At 37.4% G+C, this 20,112-nt stretch overlaps 1 protein-coding gene across 3 annotated transcripts in view; it reads left to right on the top strand.

Moving 5' to 3' along the window:
- Window positions 1–16,981, top strand: part of LOC126248715 (sodium-coupled monocarboxylate transporter 1-like) — a 423,655-nt gene extending 406,674 nt beyond the window's left edge. For 2 of the 3 annotated variants that reach the window (XM_049950019.1, XM_049950018.1), the window contains exons 11-14: window positions 4,998–5,181; window positions 5,975–6,061; window positions 15,242–15,396; window positions 15,506–16,980. In XM_049950019.1, coding sequence (XP_049805976.1) covers window positions 4,998–5,181; window positions 5,975–6,061; window positions 15,242–15,396; window positions 15,506–15,779 — 700 coding nt within the window. In that variant the 3' untranslated portion in view covers window positions 15,780–16,980. Of the gene's footprint in view, window positions 1–4,997; window positions 5,182–5,974; window positions 6,062–15,241; window positions 15,397–15,505 lie in introns of all 3 variants that reach the window. The other variant, XM_049950017.1, reaches the window with a different exon arrangement.
- Window positions 16,982–20,112: the final 3,131 nt, after the last annotated feature.

The raw sequence follows: 20,112 nt of genomic DNA, 5'->3' as shown, positions 1-20,112 counted from the left end.
AACTTACATGAATAGGCAGCAAGCCTTTATACATCAAACTACATACAGAGCCACAAGTGCAAGACAAGAGCTAAGCAACAAGATCAAAAGACAAGTGATAATAAAAAATAATATGGTGTCTTTCTTCATATAGTAGTTCATGGAATCTTTATATACCACTGAAAACTCTAATATTTCAGTACACTACTTATGATAAATATTCTTTGTTAAGCATATATCACTCTAATTACTTTTACCACTAATTAGAGGTGTCACACTGTATCTTATTGTTACTTGTACAGAATTGATGAAAAAGGACAAATAGGTTACAACAATAATAAAACATGCCACACAGAAAGCATTTACAGTTTTCTGCTGCATGTTAATTGAAAAACTCTTCTCAGTACTCTTTTGATCATGGAAAATTGCTACATACAGTCAAACAGAGATAAAAATAAACCTGCATTCTCAGTGCATTTCAGTAGGGCATACTATGTCTCCAGCCATGAGTGGGACAATGCACGTGTATACGCTATTTCCCCTGTCAAAATGTCTCAAAAATTCATTTCAAGTTTAGACCATGGACTCATTGTCACTTGATGGTAATAACAGTTTTCAGTGTGGAGAGGTGTCCTCCAAATTGGCACAAACCACAGTAATGACATTCAAACATACATCTGCTGTCTTGAAAGATCAAATATAGACGATGTGCCTCATGGTAGTTGCCTGCTGCCAACAGCACCAGCTGGTGGTTACTACCTACAAATTATAGCTCATAGATATCCATTCTCACAGGACAAGTTATAACTGAATGCTGCCTTTTTGTAGGTAACTGGGAGAGCTGTCAGCTCAGTCAGTACACAATTATCCCGACATGGGAAATTTGGTCAATCCACCACAAACAACAGTACAAGCTCCTCAACACAATGGTGCTTGTAGGAGGTGGGCAAGGAATATGGGGAATGAAACCTGGATCAGTGGCATTAGGCTCTCTTTGCCAGTGTGTGTAGGATTTGTCTGACATATGATGCCCCTCAGGGGTCAGTGTGCAGAGGTTACCAGATCTCTCAGGCATTCAGTCCCACAGGTTCGAAGTGGAAGTACAGCAGTGATACTTTATGCCTCTATTGAGTATGGGCATTGAACACTTCTCATTGTTATCAGTGGTAACTTGAGGGCTTTCCGTTGCAATAACAGGGATCCTCCAACCTATAGTCAAACCCTACAGTGATGGGTCCTTCATTCCATGATAATAACTCATGATCAACCATATCCTACCTTGTAATCACTTTCCTCCAGAAGGCAGTAATCAGTGAAACAGAATGGTCTCAGTACCAGTTGAGCTACTGAGCATGCTTGGGGCCTGTTGAAATTTGCAGTGTGTCATTGCAGTAACCCTGATCACACACTGAATGAACTTATTATGGTCATTGTCAAAGAATGGGGCAGTCATCTAGTGAACGTCATTCTAAGGGAACTTAAAGAATATTACAGTACATGTGCTACAGCAGCGTGATATTAGATGCTACACCACAGCACATTTTGCTTTCTGGGATGAGCAAAGTGTCCACTCCTTAACAGACTGCCTTTATTTGGGTTATTATTTTGTTTTCATGTACATTTAAATTATATTTTAGTTTCATAAGGCTTATTCTTTCATTCTGCACTCCTGATGAATCAGCTTGCACAAATTTGCAAATATTTAGATGGTGCAAATACTCTTTTGAGCAGTTTAGATTATGTTGTGGCAAATAAAATTAAGATTCACTAGTGAAAATCTGAGCAATATTACAACTAAAGAAAAGAAATTCTATCAGCAAGAATCAGCAGCAACTGGTTCTAGAAATTTTCTGAATCAGATACTAGTCAGTTAAATCCATTTCTACAGATCTTCAATCATCTAGAACAATCAAAAGTTAAAGGTGTTTTGAAAATCACTCCACTGATAAAATTACACTGACTGAAAATAAAATCACAACATCAAGAAGGATTTTTGCAACATAAACAAAAGTTGGTAGATGTATTTCTACATCTGGAAAATTATGTCTATTCAGATTTCACACCAGTCACATGAGAATGGCACTATTAGCGCCACTATGAGGATGCAAATCAGGTTTGCTTTAAATACACACTGTTACTGTCATGACCATTAGTTATCTTGTAAATTGCATGTGGTTAGTTGATGTTAATCAAGAATGCTTTTAAGGCAACAAAGGCTCCATTATCAGTGCCTCACTGAGTTTGAACAAAGTCATGTAACTGGGCTATGAGAAGTTGGATGTTCCTTCTGCAATATTGCGGAAATACTTGGCAAGAATGTAGCCACTGCACATGATTGCTGGCAGTGGTGGTCGGGGGACTGTACAGTCACAAGAAGACTGGGCTCCAGATGGCCATGTGGCACTACCGAAAGGGAAGACCATTGTGTTTGCCAAATGGTTCTGGTGCACTTTGCTGCATATACAGCAACAATTTGAGCATCAGTTGGCACCACGGTGACAAAACAAACTGTTACAAATCAGTTACTTCGAAGGCAGCTCTGAGCTAGATTCCAATGACCTCAAACCACCACCATTTGTGACTCAAGTGATGTCAAGAATGGGCTCATTGGAGAACAGGGTGGAGATCTGTTGTGTTTTCTGATGAAAGTTGGTTCTGCCTTGGTGCCAGTGATGGCCATGTATTAATTAGGAGGAGGCTAGTTGAGGGCCTGCAGCCAACCTGTCTGGATGCTAACACATTGTATGTACATTAGATTTATGCTCTTGAGTGCAATTTTGTATGACAGCAGTAGCACTCTCGTGGTTATCCCGTGCACTCTAACTGCAAATCTGTATGTCAATCTGGTGATTCGACACTCACCCACATACCACTGTTGCAACCCAACATGCTCTATAGAGTGTCAACATGTTGCCTTGGCCTGCTCAGTCACAAGATCTGTTTCCAATGAATCATATATGGGGCATCATCGCATGACAACTCCATTGACATCCACAACCAGCATTTATCAACCCTGTATTGACCAACGAAGTGCAACAGGAATGGAACTCCATCCCACAAACTGACATCCAGCACCTGAACAACAAAGCACGTATGCTTGCATGCTTGCATTCAACATTCTGGTGGTTACACTGGTTATTAATGTGCCAGCATTTTACTTTTGTAATGGCTTATCTTGCACTTACATTAACCTGTGATCTTGCAATGTTAACCACTTAAACATGTTATCTAGGCAAATGTGTTCCCAAAATTTGAATATTCTACATTAATTATTGTTTAGTGTTGTGGTTTTTTTCTGTCAATGTATTTCCTCCACATATGGGTACACATTCTTAAAAAGTACAGTAAACTGGCAGGAGAGCTGGTGAACATAATAATGACAACAATCGACCATTAGTAAGGTTTGAATTTTATAAAAACTGTAATACACCTGTTTATCATATGCCCTCCTCTGTTGTAAATTAGTACATTTTTGCTACAGAAAATTAGAGACTAGTTCAAACATTGTGTCAATTCTTGTAAGTACTTGAAAATTGTGAAATAATGTATACTCATTACCCCAACTATGTTTTGGGCAGTCACCTAACAGTTACACTCAACAGCTACTCACAATGCATTATTGTTTAAAGGAAGAAAATTGTGAGTATTGTTGGCCCCCTGCACCTTGATACCATAGACATCATGAAGATAAATATTAGACTAATAAAAACCTACACACATATGTAAAGGCATTTTATTTTCCAAAATTCCATCTGTGAATGAAACAAACAGAAACCATAACATATGGTTGAATAAAAAGTATCCCCTGCCACATATTTAACAATAATTTTCACATGGTGGATATGGATAGGTTCAGATGCAGTTATGACTACTGATTCATGTCCACCATCATTCTGAAGGTGATATTGCTACACTGAAACTGTTTGAAGCCTCACTATACAGTTTGTCTATTTATGTTGTTGGATACAGAAGTTCTGTATAGGTTCCCACTTGCATCTGTTGAATTGGAATCAGGCTTGTAATTTCAAGGAGGAATTGGGTGTATTTGATTTACATATTGGGTTGGAATATGTGCTGAAGAAATTATATTTCCTTCACCTTCTTTTCTCTTACCACACAACAAAATCTGTTTCATATTTGAAAACAAATACTGTTTACAAAATGAAAGAATGATATACTTCTTTTCTCGACAACTGTCTCTGCAATAAATTTCTCAAATATCATGAATCTCAGAAAACCAAAGACAGAAAATAAGTATTTACATGTAGATTAAATGTTATTTGCCAAACACAAAGTTGTAAAAGGACAGACCACCATGAAGAAGAAAAACTAACCAGCGAAACCTTACCACACAGTCCTTGTTCATAGTTAAGTTATATTTCTACCGAAGTCCCTGTCTGCTAGTCAGAACATCTTCTATTTGAAGAATAAAGTTCTTTTCTCAGATACAAAATTACCTCTGTATTCAAATTAAATCCTAATTTGCTTATCTTTTATACAAGTGATGTATTATATCTCTTTCTGGTTGAGTAACAAGGTGATAACTAATTTCATCCATTGTTTATGGTTGTTTCACATAATAATGTCATTTACAGCTTATGCTGCTTTTGTAACACAGTGATATCTCTGAAATACAGCGCACTCTGCATGAAATGTGTTGCACTATCTGGTACATGATATTCCAGAATGGATACTTATGAGATAGAAATCTGCTTAACAGTAGTTCTGCAGCGCACTCTGCATGAAATGTGTTGCACTATCTGGTACATGATATTCCAGAATGGATACTTATGAGATAGAAATCTGCTTAACAGTAGTTCTGCAGACTACATTTCAGTCCTGGCATTATGTAAATTTGTTAATTTTCCTGCCTTATGTTCTGGGCATGAGAAAACCTAATGTAATAGATCTTAATTCAAAAATTTGAATGCTCTTAGATTGTTTTTATGTACTACAGGCCTTCAACAGAACTGCATTTATATGGAGGAATTTGAAATGAATCTACTTTTTTTTTCTAGTACTGTCTCAACTGGCCTGAATTCACTTGCTGCTATATGGTTTGCAGAAATGGATGGCTCAAATTTTAAGAAGAAATTGAATCAGTCCAGGGCAGCATTAACAGTAAAACTGCTTGCCTTATTGTTTGGACTACTTTCATTTGCTTTAGTGTTTGCTGTACCATATATGGGTGGTCTTGTGCCAGTAAGTGTTTCATTCCTTTAAACAATTCAGATTAATTTTCTTTGACACTATAATTTAATGACATATGAAAGGCCAGTCATAAGTTAGGAATAAAAATTTGTTTTGTTTATGTTCACCAATCCAGTCTCTGGCTAATTTACCATTTCTGTAAATGTTACATATCTACAAAACTTAGCTATGTATTGTCACTGGCACTACCTTCTTTTTTTTAAAAAAAAAGAAAAAAGAATAAAGAAAGAAACACCTCTTCTCATTTCTTAAACATATTGTGTATTGTGAATACTGTTACGCATTAAGCTGAAGATGTTTTCTGGAAATCTGCTTTTTCTCATTATCAGAACTTACCCAACTGAATCACTGAGATCAAATTTTCTTTATTAATTAATATTCTGACATGGTAATAGCTGAAATGTTAGTTTCAAAAATACACCAATAGCTGTACCTCCAGTGAACTAACTTGAAAAATGCAAGAATTTCTTGAGAATATTTTTTTTAACTGCAATATGTATATTTTAGAATGTCTTTACCAGTAAAATATGTGAAATAGACAAGGGCTTACAGTTTTTCACAGATAGATATGACGTAAGAAGATCAAAAGATGAGGAAGTGTAAAATATGTCTTCAGTATCTTCTTTTTGTTTAAATAAGATTTGAAATTTTTTGTCATTGTTTATGAAATTAAGAACTATCATATGATTCACAAATCATATTTTCTCTTATTTTCACAACTGTTAAAACCTATTGAGATTTGTAGAAACATGCATGATGTTTGTTGTTTAATTATTCTCTACAGGTTGCAGTGTCTCTATCAGGATTCTTTTCTGGAGCATTATTTGCTCTTTTTCTTTTGGGAATGTATGTTCCATGGGTAAATGCAGTGGTAAGTATAGTTCACAAAACGTTCTTTATTTATTCATCACTAAATCATTCTTGCACAAGACATGTGCATTGTGATATTCGACATGATTGATGACATGATGTGATGTGATGAGAATTTACATAACATGATTTTACATAGGTATTATTTATTAGAATGTTATTTTAGTTTTATGCCTAGCTCACATGTATACCAAATAAGTACCTGGTTGGCGTACTTATAGATTGCAACTTATTATTAGCTTCAAACATTTTTATGTTTTATATTTATATCTACAGCATAAAAGACCAAATGTATTTCATGGGAAAGGCATCTCTAGATCAATCAGTCTATTGCATATTTCTTGAACTGATTTGCCTAATATCATACAAATGAGATTTGTAATAAACAGTGTTAAGTGTAACATGTTATTTGTAAAATATTTGCACAGATATACTAAACTTAGGGGACTGACTACTTACATGTATTTAAGAATGCATTTGTAGTACAGAATTATTTCTCAAGGAACAAAACTTTAACCTTATTGAAATATACGAAGGGACTTCAAAAAGTAAGCTACACATTATAATAGCAAGCCAAGTAACTTTTATTGAATATTTCACTACACTTCAAAGTCACATAGATACATGACACTAATTTTAAACATAGTTACAAAATCTCTGTAAACATGGGTCAGAATGTTCTACCAACTGTTCAGTTCCTGAAAAATAGAAAGGTGCTCCTTTGTTTCTGAGCCATTCAAGAACCACTCAGAGAGCATCATCATTCAAGACACTCTTTTCCCTGAGATGTCTTTCAGCTTGCCAAAAAGATGGAAATTTTAGTACCTTTTTGTGGGTGATGTGTGCTGCTAGAAGAGACATATGTCCAGGTAGCTGAGAACAATAGAACTTTATTACTAACACAGAGAATACATAAGTACTTAACAACTGGTTCAGGATAGCAACTGAAACAGCCTCTGAATGGATGCAACTGCAAAGATCGTTATAATCTGATGGTAGTTGATCTACCATAGTAAAAGTTCTTGAAGCTACTAGCTGGGTACACAGCCTGTCACAGTAGGGAAACATCACCATAGGCAAAGTCCATATATGCTGCTCTAACCATTTCCACTTTCTTAGGTTCTGGCTGACATGTGCTGCTTTCTGATGAATAGACTTGCCGAGCTTCTAATGTCAAGTGTTGATTTTAAGATGTTAAGGTCAAGGCTGGAACTCACACTGACTGGTGAGCTGCTGGGCAGCAGCCTATAAGACCATCCACTGGAGAAATACTGGGAAGTTGTGCTAGTATCACATGGCTTGCAGAGGCAAGCCAGTGCCATCAATAGCAGCAGTGTATATGGCAGATGTGGTGCCCCCAGATACTGCAGTAGGTGTCGCAAGCAGGATGAGCTGACACAGTGTTGCAGGCACCTTGACAGGGTGGCAATCGAGACCACTCTGTTTTGTGGCTTGTGACTGGGTTGTAAGGTGCTAGCCGTACATACCACATATGTGGATCAAGACTGACTGTATGGCACATGCTTCCAAACTTCCTGCATTAAAATGTTCAAGCAAAGCTAGTGATGTGCACACTGTGTGGGGTGATGCATTGTTACATGGGAAAATAATGTCTTTGCTTAACATTCCATGTATTGTTTTCTTTACAGCATTGTGCAATAATATCATTGTTGCATAGAACAAATTGGCATTAATAGTTATGCACTTTGCCATAAACTCAGTGTACATATCTCCATCACAGTTGAAGGAAACAGTGGCCATGACCCCCCCCCCCAGCTGATGGTACAACATTTCTTCCTAAGAGGTGAGTAGGTATGTCTCCATTCCACAGCCACTCTCTCTGTTGCTGGTGTCAAGTGATGGACCTATGTCTGATTGCCCATAATGATATGGCTTAGGAAGTCTTTGTAGGGCTCAAAGAAGGTACCATACACCTTGCACCTTTGTGTACAAGAGGTAATGATTGCAGACCCGAACATGAGCACAATTTCTGATACTGCACATTATCCCAGATGATGGGATGAACACTGCTTGTTGAGATGCACATGTGCTGAGCAATGTCCATGATACTCACTCTGCAATTGCTACAAATCAGTTGCTCAATTTCCTGGATATTATTACCTGTACTTGATGTTGATGGCTTTCCTTTTCAACATGTGTCACCCAGATCTGTGTGGACTTAGTCAAATTTTTGGCACCACTTCTCTATGGCTGGATACAATATTGCATTTGGCCTATATACCACCATAATGTCATTGTGAGTTTGTGCAATTTAGAAGTGTTACCCACAAGAATCATGCTGTTCTGCATACTTCAACTTTGGAATATACTTCCAGTTGCTGTGCCGTTTTTCTCACACACTGTGATGCACCTATTATCTTTACCACGGCAAAGCTGTGTCTGCAGGATGCTTTCAACATGTACTCTCCACTGACAATGTACCACTGTCATTGCACAATGGTCTTAGCATGGGACAACATATATAACTTACTTTACAAGTCCATACCTATTTATGCTACCTGTAACACACATACAATAAGAAAGAGTTAAACTGACCTATGTTACCCAAAAAGTACATGTGTTCCTTACAAAACATTTATCACGTTCTCTACACATTCACTAGACAATATACTGACTGAACATATATTAAATATTACAAGTGAACAACCAGCCTAATGACACGCTCAAGTTATCAGGATTGCTAATCTCTAGATTGAAGACTAAAACTGATAGACAGGTGGGATTTTCTGCACAAGCATATTTTGAAAAATAGTGATTCTATTAATTTTGTATGCTGATAACATGATTGTAAAAGTCTATATGCGAACAGATCATTTTTTACTAAATATTTGTTGATCAGCAGATAGGCATGCGCGCGCGCGCACGCGCACGCACACACACACACACACACACACACACACACACACACACACACACACACACACACACACACGGATATAATATTGTACAATTTCTTGTGTAGATTTGCAATACCTCGATGCAGTGAGGGGACAAAAGTCATGGCATACCTCTTGGTATTGTGTTGGACCTACTTTTGTCCAGTGTAGTTGCAGCAACCCAACATGAAATGGACCCAACAAGTCGTTGGAAATCTCCTGCAGAAATATTGAGCCATGCTGCCTCTATAGCTGTCCATAATTCCAAAAATGTTACTGCTGCAGGATTTTGTGCACTAACTGACCTCCTGATTATGTTCCATAAGTGTTCAATAGGATTCATGTCAGGTGATCTGGGTGGTTGAATCATTCACTCAGATCGTCCAGAATTTTCTTCAATCCAATCTGGACAATTGTGCCCTGGTGACACGATGCATTGTCATCCATAAAAATTCCATCATTGTCTGGGAACACGATGTCCGTGAATGGCTGCAAATATTCTCAAAGTCACCAAATGTAATCATTTTCAGTCAATGATTGGTTCAGTTGGACCAGAGGACCCAGTCCATTCCGTGTAAATACAGCCCACACCATTATGGAGCCACCACCAGCTTGCTCAGTGCCATGTTTACAACTTTGGTCCATGGCTTTGTGGGGTCTGCATCACACTCAGACCCTGCCATCAGCTCTTACCAACTGAAATTGGGACTCATCTGACAGGACCATAGCTTTTCAGTCATCTAGGGCCCAACCAATATTGTCATGAGCCTAAGAGAGCTGCTGCAGGTGATGTTGTGCTGTTAGAAAAAGCACTCACATTGGTTGTCTGCTGTCATAGCCCATTTATGCCAAATTTTGCCACACTGCCCTGACGGATACATTCATCTTATGTTCCACATTGATTTCTGTGGCTATTTCATGTGGTGTTGCTTCTATGTTAGCACTGACAACTCTACACAGATGCCACTGCTCAGTCATTAAGTGAAGGCCATCAGCCACTGCAGATATTGACTGAAATTTAATATCCTGAGCGCACTCTTGACACTGTGGATCTCAGAATACCCCAATGATTTCTGAAATGTACTGTCCCATGCATCTTGCTCCAACTTGTCTGCATTCAATATTTTTTAATTCACATCATGCAGTCATCATCACATTGGCAACCTTTTCACTTAAATCACCTGAGTGCAAATGGCAGCTCTGCCAATGCACTGCCCTATTATACCTTGTGTATGCAATACTACCACCATTTGTATGTGCACATTTCACTATACCATGACTTTTGTCACCTCAGTGTATACGATATCATTTTTACAAATATGGCCCAACAATGGATTTTATATGCAAGATTAAGTGCTAACCAAGTTTTTCTATCCACCTGTCTGCTGTTCAATACCTGCTTTATTCAGTGCTATGTTTGTATACTATGTTCAGTTTTCTATCACCATAGAGTATTCTGCTTCTTTTGGACTGAAATTATAACAACATGTTCTTATTGCTATAAATCACTTACGAAACAAATTTTATGATTTTACGATTTTTTTTGTGACAGTGTAATTTATTTAAAGTAAGTATATTATAAAGTGTTTCAATGTTTGTAGGAAATTTGTCAGTTTATTAGAAAGTTTAATGGGTTGATTATTCATTGCCTGTCAAAGCTGTTTGACTCAGTTTTTACTTGAATCTTGATATCTGTATTTCCCACATAGTTATCTTGTAAAGTACTTGCAATTATCTCAATATGAATGTTAAATTTAGTTTTCACAAGTGATAAGTATCTTCCATGCTTCATGAATCAGTTTTATTTATTTATTCATGCATCTTTAAGCGTTTACATATAATTGATGTTGTAATTAGTAATTTTAAAATAGCTTTTACATTGAGGGGTGACATGTTAGAGAAAACATGGTTACTTATTGTACAGCAACATGTACTATATACTAAATCACATACAATCACATATACATATACATATACATAACACTACACAATAACATACATACAGTTTCTTTAATGAAAGTGCAATCAGTCTTACAAATTAATTAGTAATGTAGCTAATCTTTCGAAGAGTTTTCAAATTCTTGGTGTATGTGAAAAGCCCTTTCTTTCAGCTACTTTTGTATTTTACTTTTGAAGACGTTTGATAAGACCTAATGTGCCTATAAAACAAATAAACTGAAAAGTTTTCTACCTAGGTATCCATAATTTCACTGCATTTTCTTAAAACTGGTTGTCGGCCTAGGCATCCACAGGTGGGATGTAGGGGTGGGGACTGAGCCTCCCCTTCCCTGGAATCTACAATACAAAGTTTTTATTATCAGATACATATTTCTCACACTATAGCAAGTATTGAGTGGATAACAAATTATCTGGGGTATTTTAAGCTTTTTGTCACCTATAAATTTTGTTTCTTGTGGCATGACAGATCTCGAAACTGACCATCTCATTTATATAAAAAACGATGATTTGAGTCATGGCCCCCACCTTTACCCCCTCCCCCCTCTCCCACCACCATAATAAATTTCTGTTGATGCTCATGGTTGATGGCATATCTATCTTTGATCTGTGATGAATATGATGTTGATGTACTGGCTGCCATAAGCTATACTTGTTGTAGTTATCTTTCATATACATCAGGCAACTGTATATGAAGAGAGGTGGAATGGTCAGTGTATGTAACTATTTGAAATAAGAACTACTAGATATTTTAGGTAAGAATATTCCAGACATGCACCTAATGGTCTTCTCCCAGAAGAACTGCCCTCACACAAGAATGCCATATAGATGACAGCGAAAGCAAATAGTTTTTTTAGGAAAAAACTAGCATAGTTTACTCAACAGATAAATAATGCAGGATAGCTCTTTACATATATACTCTGTGTGACTGTTCCAAGTTAATTTCGAGTCCAGATATACACTGAAGCACCAAAGAAAGTGGTATAGGCATGCATATTCAAATACAGAGATATCTAAACAGGCAGAATATGGCACTGTGGTCAGCAACGCCTATATAAGACTAAAAGTGTCTGATGCAGCTGTTAGATCAGTTACTGCTGCTACAATGGCAAGTTATTAAGATTTAAGTGAGTTTGAATGTGGTGTTATAGTCAGCACACGAGCAATGGGACACAGCATCTCCGAGGTAGTAATGAAGTGGGGATTTTCCTGTACAACCATTTCACAAGTGTATTGTATGTATTCTGAATATCAGGAATCCACTAAAACATCAAATCTCTGAAATCACTGTGGCTGAAAAAAGATCTTGCAAGAACAGGACCAATGATGACTTGCTGCATATTTCAATGCTGGGCCATCAACAAGTGTCAGTGTGGAAATCATTCAATGAAACAGCATTGATATGAGATCTTGGAGCCAAAGGCCCACTCACATACTGTACCCTTTATGACTGCATGACACAAAGCCACCTTGGACTGTCGACACTGACATTGGACTGTTGATGACTGGAAACATGTTGCCTGGTCAGACAAGTCTCACAAATTGTATTGAGTGGAAGGGTGTGTACGGGTTTGGAGACAATGTCATGAATCCATGGAACCTGCATGTCAGCAGGATTTTCATGTCATAGTTGGCTCATTCCATTAGGACAGTAGCATTGCCCTTGTTAGGTGGCAGGACAACAGTGAGAGGATTGTTGTGGCTCAGTAACAGGGAAGATTGGCCAGATCCAGAAGGAACATAAAATCAGTACTGTATGCAGGCCCCCAACAAAGATCTGGAAACTAATGAAGCCTATGAAAGATGATGCAGGCTTCAGAACACCACGAATATACAAAATACCGTGTGGGTGTGGGCAGTTTTATGTCAGTCAGACTGTCAGTACCACTGAACAGTATCATACACAACATGAAAGGCGTTTCTGCTTACTGAAGCAATAGAGATCAAAATATTGGACAGCATACTCAATAAAGATGTTGGATTGGAGCTGAGTACAGCCTGGGCTCCCGTGATTGGGGAGTTGAAGCGGGCGCGGCGGTCACGCGACCAAAACATTGCCCTATATGGTGCAGGACTAGGCACCAGTGATGTCACTGATTGCTGCATAGCTATGTAAGCATGGCAGAGGCATTCAGATGACAATCAACCACTTGACAATGGCAGAGGAGGTCTCCGCCGAAAGCTCGTACTCAGTTAACCACTTGACACAGCTTGAAACCTGAGAATATCTTATCAATGGATGTTGCCACAAAAGTATGCTTTCATATATAAGATATGGTCTACTGTTCCCTGACACTTATCAAGAATATTTTTCCATACTATTCTTAGTCATTTGGTAGCTTTACAGCTGGGAATCACTCCTATCCATGCCTCCCATATTGGTGCTGCAATCCATGACAACACTAGGCTTTTGTGTGATTCCATTCTTTGAATTTACTTCCTGAAATGTATCATCATCACTACATCTCTTTTGTCATTTCATTTTGTCAAAATCTGATTGCTTCTGTATGCCATTATGTATTTGCCCTTCTGCTTGTCATTTTCCATGAAGTCAGGGAACTCCTTTCAGTTTTGCTGCTTAGTGGTGATAACATTGGTGCTCTTACTTGTTAGATTGTGAACTAAATCTGGGATAGTGTACAAGTTGTCAAAGTATCTATAATAACACTTTCCAAGTAAATCGCGAGGAAGATCAAAGCAGTTTGAAAAGTTACTTTCTCTGCCATAAATTGTGTCTTTAGCAGTATAAACAATGAAAAAAGTTATAACCAGCCAAAATACATTATCTTAGATGATGAGAGGTATCATCTTCTGGAAGAAGCATTTATAAGCAAATACAGCATCACTTTGTGTACTGCTATGTACTGCTAGTAATCCTTTTATGCTACACTGAAGTGCCAAGGAAACTGGTATAGGCATGTGTATTCAAATACAGAGATATTTTGAACAGGCATAATATGGCACTGCAGCTGGCAACACCTATATAAGACTACAAGTGCCTGGCACAGTTGTTAGATTGGTTACTGCTGCTACGAAGGCAGGTTATCAAGATTTAAGTGAGTTTGATCATGTTGTTATAGTCGAGGCATGAGCAATGGGGCACAGCATCTCTGGGTAACGATGAAGTGGGGATTTTTCCACGACCATTTCACGAGTATACCATGAATATCAGGAATCCAGTAAAACATCAAATCTCCAACATTGCTGTAGCTGGAAAAGGATCCTGCAAGAACATGACCAATGATGACTGAAGAGAATGATTCAACATGACATAATTGAAACCCTTCCACAAATTGCTGCATATTTCAATGCTGGGCCATCAACAACTGTTAGCGTGTGAACCATTCAATGAAACAACATTGATATGGGCTTTCAGAGACAAAGGCCCACTTGTGTACCCTTGATGACTGCACAACACAAAGCTTTACACCTTACCTGGGCCCATAAACACCGACATTGCACTGTTGATGACTGGAAACATGTTGCCTGGTCAGATAAGTCTTGTTTCAAATTGTATCGAGTTGATGGATGTGTATGGGTATGGAGACAACCTCATGAATCCATGGACGCTGCATGTCAGTAGGGGAAGATTCAAGCTGGTGGAGGCTCTGTAATGATGTGGGGTGTGTGCAGTTAGAGTTATATGGAACCCCTGATATTTCTAGATACGACTCTGACAGGTGACACATATGTAAGCATTCCGTCTGATCACCTGCATTCATTCATGTCCATTGTGTATTCTGACAGACTTGGACAATTCCAGCAGGACAATGTACGACATCCCACACATCCAGAATTGCTACAGAGTAGCTCCAGGAACATGCCTCTGAGTTTAAACACTTCTGCTGGCTACCGAACTCCCTAGATCTGAGTTTAAACACTTCTGCTGGCCACCAAACTCCCTAGACATGAACATTGTTGAACATATCTGGGATGCCTCGCTACATGCTGTTCTGAAGACATCTCAGCCCTCTTGTACTCATACAGATTTATGGACAGCCCTGCAGGATACATAGTGTCAATTCACTCCAGCATGACTTCAGATATTAGTCAAGTCCATGCCACATCATGCTGTGGCATTTCTGCGTGTTCATGGGGACCCTGCATGATATTAGGCAGGTGTACCAGTTTCTATGGCTCTTCAGTGTATTTTTATCGTCAGTCATCAGCAATTATTATTTCATGAACATATATGTAAATGACAAGCATCCAAGAAATCAGTGCATTTCATTTTAGAGTACACAGCATATATGACATCTGATAAAAATAAAACAAAAAATATTTAGCACTTTTATCAGAGTGTAGATGCAGCATTCATTATTTTGTAGGGTGCAGCAGCTGGAATGATATTTGGTATTGGCATACCAGCCTGGTTAGCTACTGGAAGCAACATAGCATCTGAAAAAGGGTATGTCCCAAATGTGCTTCCTGTTTCAACGCATAACTGTTCAAAGAATACAACAATTCTGCCACAATATGTAAGGTGTGTAACACATTCTCCTGTTGCTGCTTATGAACATAGGCCTACATGTTTAATTACTTATACATCTCCTTTGTTTTCCAAAGATTTTAACTGTACATTTGTGTTTCAGGATTAATGATGAGATTTTTTATCCATACAAAATATCATTTCTTTGGTATTCACTTATCTCAATCATATTGACACTTCTCTTTGGTTTGGGAGTCAGCTGGCTTTTCAATTTTGAATGTTTTCAAAGACAGAAACTGTGCAATATCAAACTCAGAAGCTTGACACAAAGAACAACAGAAATGGAACATCAAACTCTTTCTGCTACAAGTGAGGAGTCAAACAAATTATTAATAGCAGAAGGAAACACTGACAAAGATTTGTACAGACAGAGTTGAAAATATCTAGCACCTAAGGAAGTAATATTTGTGTGTGTGTGTGTGGTGTGGTGTGTGTGTGTGTGTGTGTGTGTGTGTGTGTGTGTGTGTGTGTGTGTTTAGTGCAATTGTTTTTCTGACTCCTAGGTTATGAGTATAACTGGATTGTTTACACATAACAGTATGTTGTTTGTGAAGATATGTTTTCAGTCTTTAACAATAACGACCTAAAATATCAATCTACTGTTGTAATACATATCAACTAGCTTCCTTATTAATAGTATAATACTATTATTAGTATAAAATAGTTGTATCCTGCTCAAATTTTGTACAAATTTTTTGTGTGACTGTGTGATGATGTGACATTAGTAACTTAATTCTTTTCAATTACCTATGGAACTGCCAGTCAAATGCAATGTAAAAATAAAATAGTAGCCCATTGTATGTAATCCTGAGATGAAATCCAAATGTATATTCTTGACAGTATAAACAATATTTCAGAGGAACTATAAATATTTTAGTAGAACAGTTTTGTGTTAAAAAGTTCATTTAACCATATATCCAAGCTTGGTGGGTCCTGTATTTCAGGAATCTGAATGTTTCACATGGGAGGAATACTACTAAAACCAATTGAGATTCCACAGCTACAGTATCAAAGCAGTCTGCCTCTTTTTCCTTTGCCATTCTTTCAATAACAGTGGCAATTCATGTTGCAGGAAGTCTCATATATGAGCCTTGTAAAACGCGTAGGACAGTAGATCCAGTCAACCAATTGTCAATTACACAACATTACACATTTACAAAAAAATCTTGAAAATATGTTTTCAGAATACTATGTGGACTTGCAATGAATCATTGATATGAGTTGTTGAATCCATCTCATGTGGAAGAGACTTCCTCAGTTCATGATAATCACACAGTCACTCAAATATTAGCAGTTACCCATTGCCAAAATTACAATCACTGAGCTTCATCATTTACCTACAAGTGTTGCAACCACTGATGTAGGTAAGGGATATAAACCATACTGAGATACTGTTAGCCATACTTTAAAATGTGGATACCAATAGAAGTTGACAGTTGTTATAGTTCTACAATTTATTGACTGCAGAGTGGTTTGTTCCTAATCAAAATTTAACTGGACTAAATAGCCTTCAGTTTGGTACTCTGCAGATATAAAACTCTCCTTGTATTTCTTATAAATAGCAAGAGAATTTCCATCAGAAAACCTGTAAACAAATATGATACTGAGATATTCAGTATATCTAAAAGTGTGTAAAATTGTTTTAACTAATTTATTAATGGACTCACATGCACATAACCAAACTGAACATACTAATTTAACTTATAGAAACAATCAAATAATGAGCGAGTTCAATATAATGTCTTATAAAAAACAAAAGGGACATATTTTCAGTCTTATCATAAAAAGCTTTTAATAAATAATTAGCACTTCTTAATTCACCAGAAATATTTCAGATTAAAATGTCTTTCCTTCATTACAAATCTGCTTCTTGTACTATGCATTGTCTTTTATTTTAGGAATCAGTAGTAGTTTCCCACTATAGCAGTCTTTCATCTACACACAATAAAACAAGTTTTGCATCACCTCAGTTTCAAGAGTTCCGGAACCTGTACAGAAAATTGGAATAGAACTCAACATAAACATCATTTCCACCCTTTTTATTGCTCATAAAAAGGTCAATTGCATGTTCTACCACCATACAGCGAGACCTTCAGAGGAGGTGGTCCAGATTGCTGTACATGCCAGTAAGTCTAATACCCATTAGCATGTCCTCTTGCATTGATGGATGTCTGTATTCATCATGGCATACTATCCACAAGTTCATCAAGGCACCGTTGGTCCAGAGTGTCCCACTCCTCAATGGCGATTCAGCATAGATCCCTCAGAGTGGTTGGTGGGTTACATCATCCGTAAACAACCCTTTTCAATCTATACCAGGAATGTTCGACAGGATTCATGTCTGGAGAACATACTGGCCACTCTAGTCGAGTGATGTCATTATCCTGAAGGAAGTCATTCACAAGACGTGCATGATGGGGTGCAAATTGTCATCCATGAAAACGAATACCTCACCAATATGCTACCGAAGTATGCTGCCAAAAAATTAATTCCGGTGCTTATCTGCCTATGTCGGTAAGAAAGGTAGACTACAGTAGTGTACTAAAATAATGTGAAAGGAAGAAAATTAAATGAACGAAGTGCTGAAATACTGTTTTATTTTAAATATTTAAAAAGATTGAAACCTTTACATAATAAAACTAAACATGAACTACTACAAGGTACAATATTAATAACTTCACTACTGAATTCAGTTTTAACACCTGTCATGAAAGTGAGAAATCTTTGGAAACAAATCTTGGGAAAATGAAATATTGCAAAGAAACGATCACAAGGTAAAATAAAGTATAAAGCATTGAAGCTATGTTCGGGGAATTATCATCTAAGAGCTCAAAATCAAGTCCTTCATCCTCTCCATTTTGACATTCATCTGTTTCCATGATCTTCTGCTGCTCAAAAACATCAGTGTAGAATTTTAACTTTTCCTCCTCAAGCCATGTCTCTCCCAAGTGTAGTTCTAAGAGCCACTTGGCATCCATAATTTTAACTTTTTTCAGTGGCACGCCTTTTGGAATCTTCTCAGGAGGAGTTTCTTTCATGATACGTTTGCCTCTTTTAATAATAGATTTCGGCTCTCAACTTTCAAAATTGAAGAATGGTTCTCCTTGCACAAGACATAATTTTCTGTTTGGTGTCTTCGTAATGATAATTTTCTTCGACTTTTGAAACTGGAAGTGCCAGGATCGTGGAGCTTTGATGACATCAGTGACGATCTTCTTCCAGTCTCTCACTTTGCAGTTGTCTGACCCCAAATGCACCACAGTGGTGAATTTTTCTATTACACTGACAGCGTTTTCAATTATGCTCAGTTTTGAAAAACTTTTCTCCGCATTTCCAAAAACTCTATCAGAAGGTATAAAGGAATGACCGACAATCAGGAACCACAATTTGATGCTCTCTACATGTACTAGAGTAGCGTACAGGAACCAGTACATCAACATCGTTGTTGTATTCTTGTTTTGCCCACCGCATCTGTCCATAAAGAGGACTGGTGTTAAGCAGTTGATGATGAAGAGGTGAAGCATTCTGATTCAACCCCTTTGCAAATTTGTTCTGCAGCGAAACATATGAGGTCACATTGTCTTTTGTCTGATTGCCCATAAAGGAACCTCAGCAAACGGTGAAATTATATAAGTACGTCTGTCTGGGATAATAAGCTGCTTGATCTGGAACTTTTGGAAGGACTATATTTTTCTGGCAGCATGTAGAGCATGTGTCAATATAAGGTGCTCTCATGCCAATATTAAAATTATTGCAGAATATTGTCCAATAGTAGTCATACTTTACATCCAGATCAGGATGTTTGTCACAGAACATTTCCCACATTATTTTTACATTTAATTCACTGGGAAAATTTTGACGAGGTAGCATTTTTCCTCTATAATAGTGACTTTCAATCAGCTTCAATTGTTCAATGTGTCTGACAACTGCATTTTTCCTATATTCATACAACTTCATTCTTCTGTCACCACCTCTTCTTTTAGCGGTTGCAGGTAAGGGATTGTTCATTACACTCTGACAAATTTTGTCGAGTCTCATTTTTTTGATCTGCAAAATCCCTATGAAAGCTCCACTGCAAACCCTGATGTTTATAGAAACTCCATGTTTTTTTTGGGGAGCACAATTAGTTGCTTTCTTGATACTTTGTTTCCCGTAAGCTTAGATGTTCGAGGAGATGGCACAGTGACATGCTGCCGAATGTAGTTGCTCTGCCATTCTTGGTTATTTTGTTTATAAAATTTTTGATGGATCCATCTTATGTCCTGCATAGTGAGTTCTTTACATTTCAGTACCTACAGATAAATGAAAAATGAAATTTAAAACCAACTGATAGTAGTTTTATGTCAATGCAATCAGAAGTTCAGTGTTTGTATTTCCAAGTATGTTGAATTTACAGGAAATGTGTTACAGAAAAGGTCAGGTAATGTTGCTACGTCATTCATTCCAACAACATTAAACCTGTAATAAACATTTGAATATTATTAGAAGCAGTGATCTTCCTTACCTCTTCCTTTTCTCGATGGTTTGTTTCCATTGCTGTAAATTCCGTCTTCTCTTCCTAGAAGTAGAGTTTCTCGTGGCATCTTCCCTCTCATCATTAATGCTAATCTCAGCTTTATTGTTGCCAGGTTCATCAAAATGTACTTCAATACTAGAAATTTCCTCTTAGTTATCCTTGTCCATTTCCAACTGTGCTACAATAAAACTGCC

This window comes from Schistocerca nitens, chromosome 3 (assembly GCF_023898315.1).
Source record: "Schistocerca nitens isolate TAMUIC-IGC-003100 chromosome 3, iqSchNite1.1, whole genome shotgun sequence".
In the NCBI taxonomy this organism is placed as follows: domain Eukaryota; kingdom Metazoa; phylum Arthropoda; class Insecta; order Orthoptera; family Acrididae; genus Schistocerca; species Schistocerca nitens.
The sequence above is the reverse complement of the archived record's forward strand: the minus strand, read 5'-3'. Positions and strand labels throughout refer to the sequence as shown.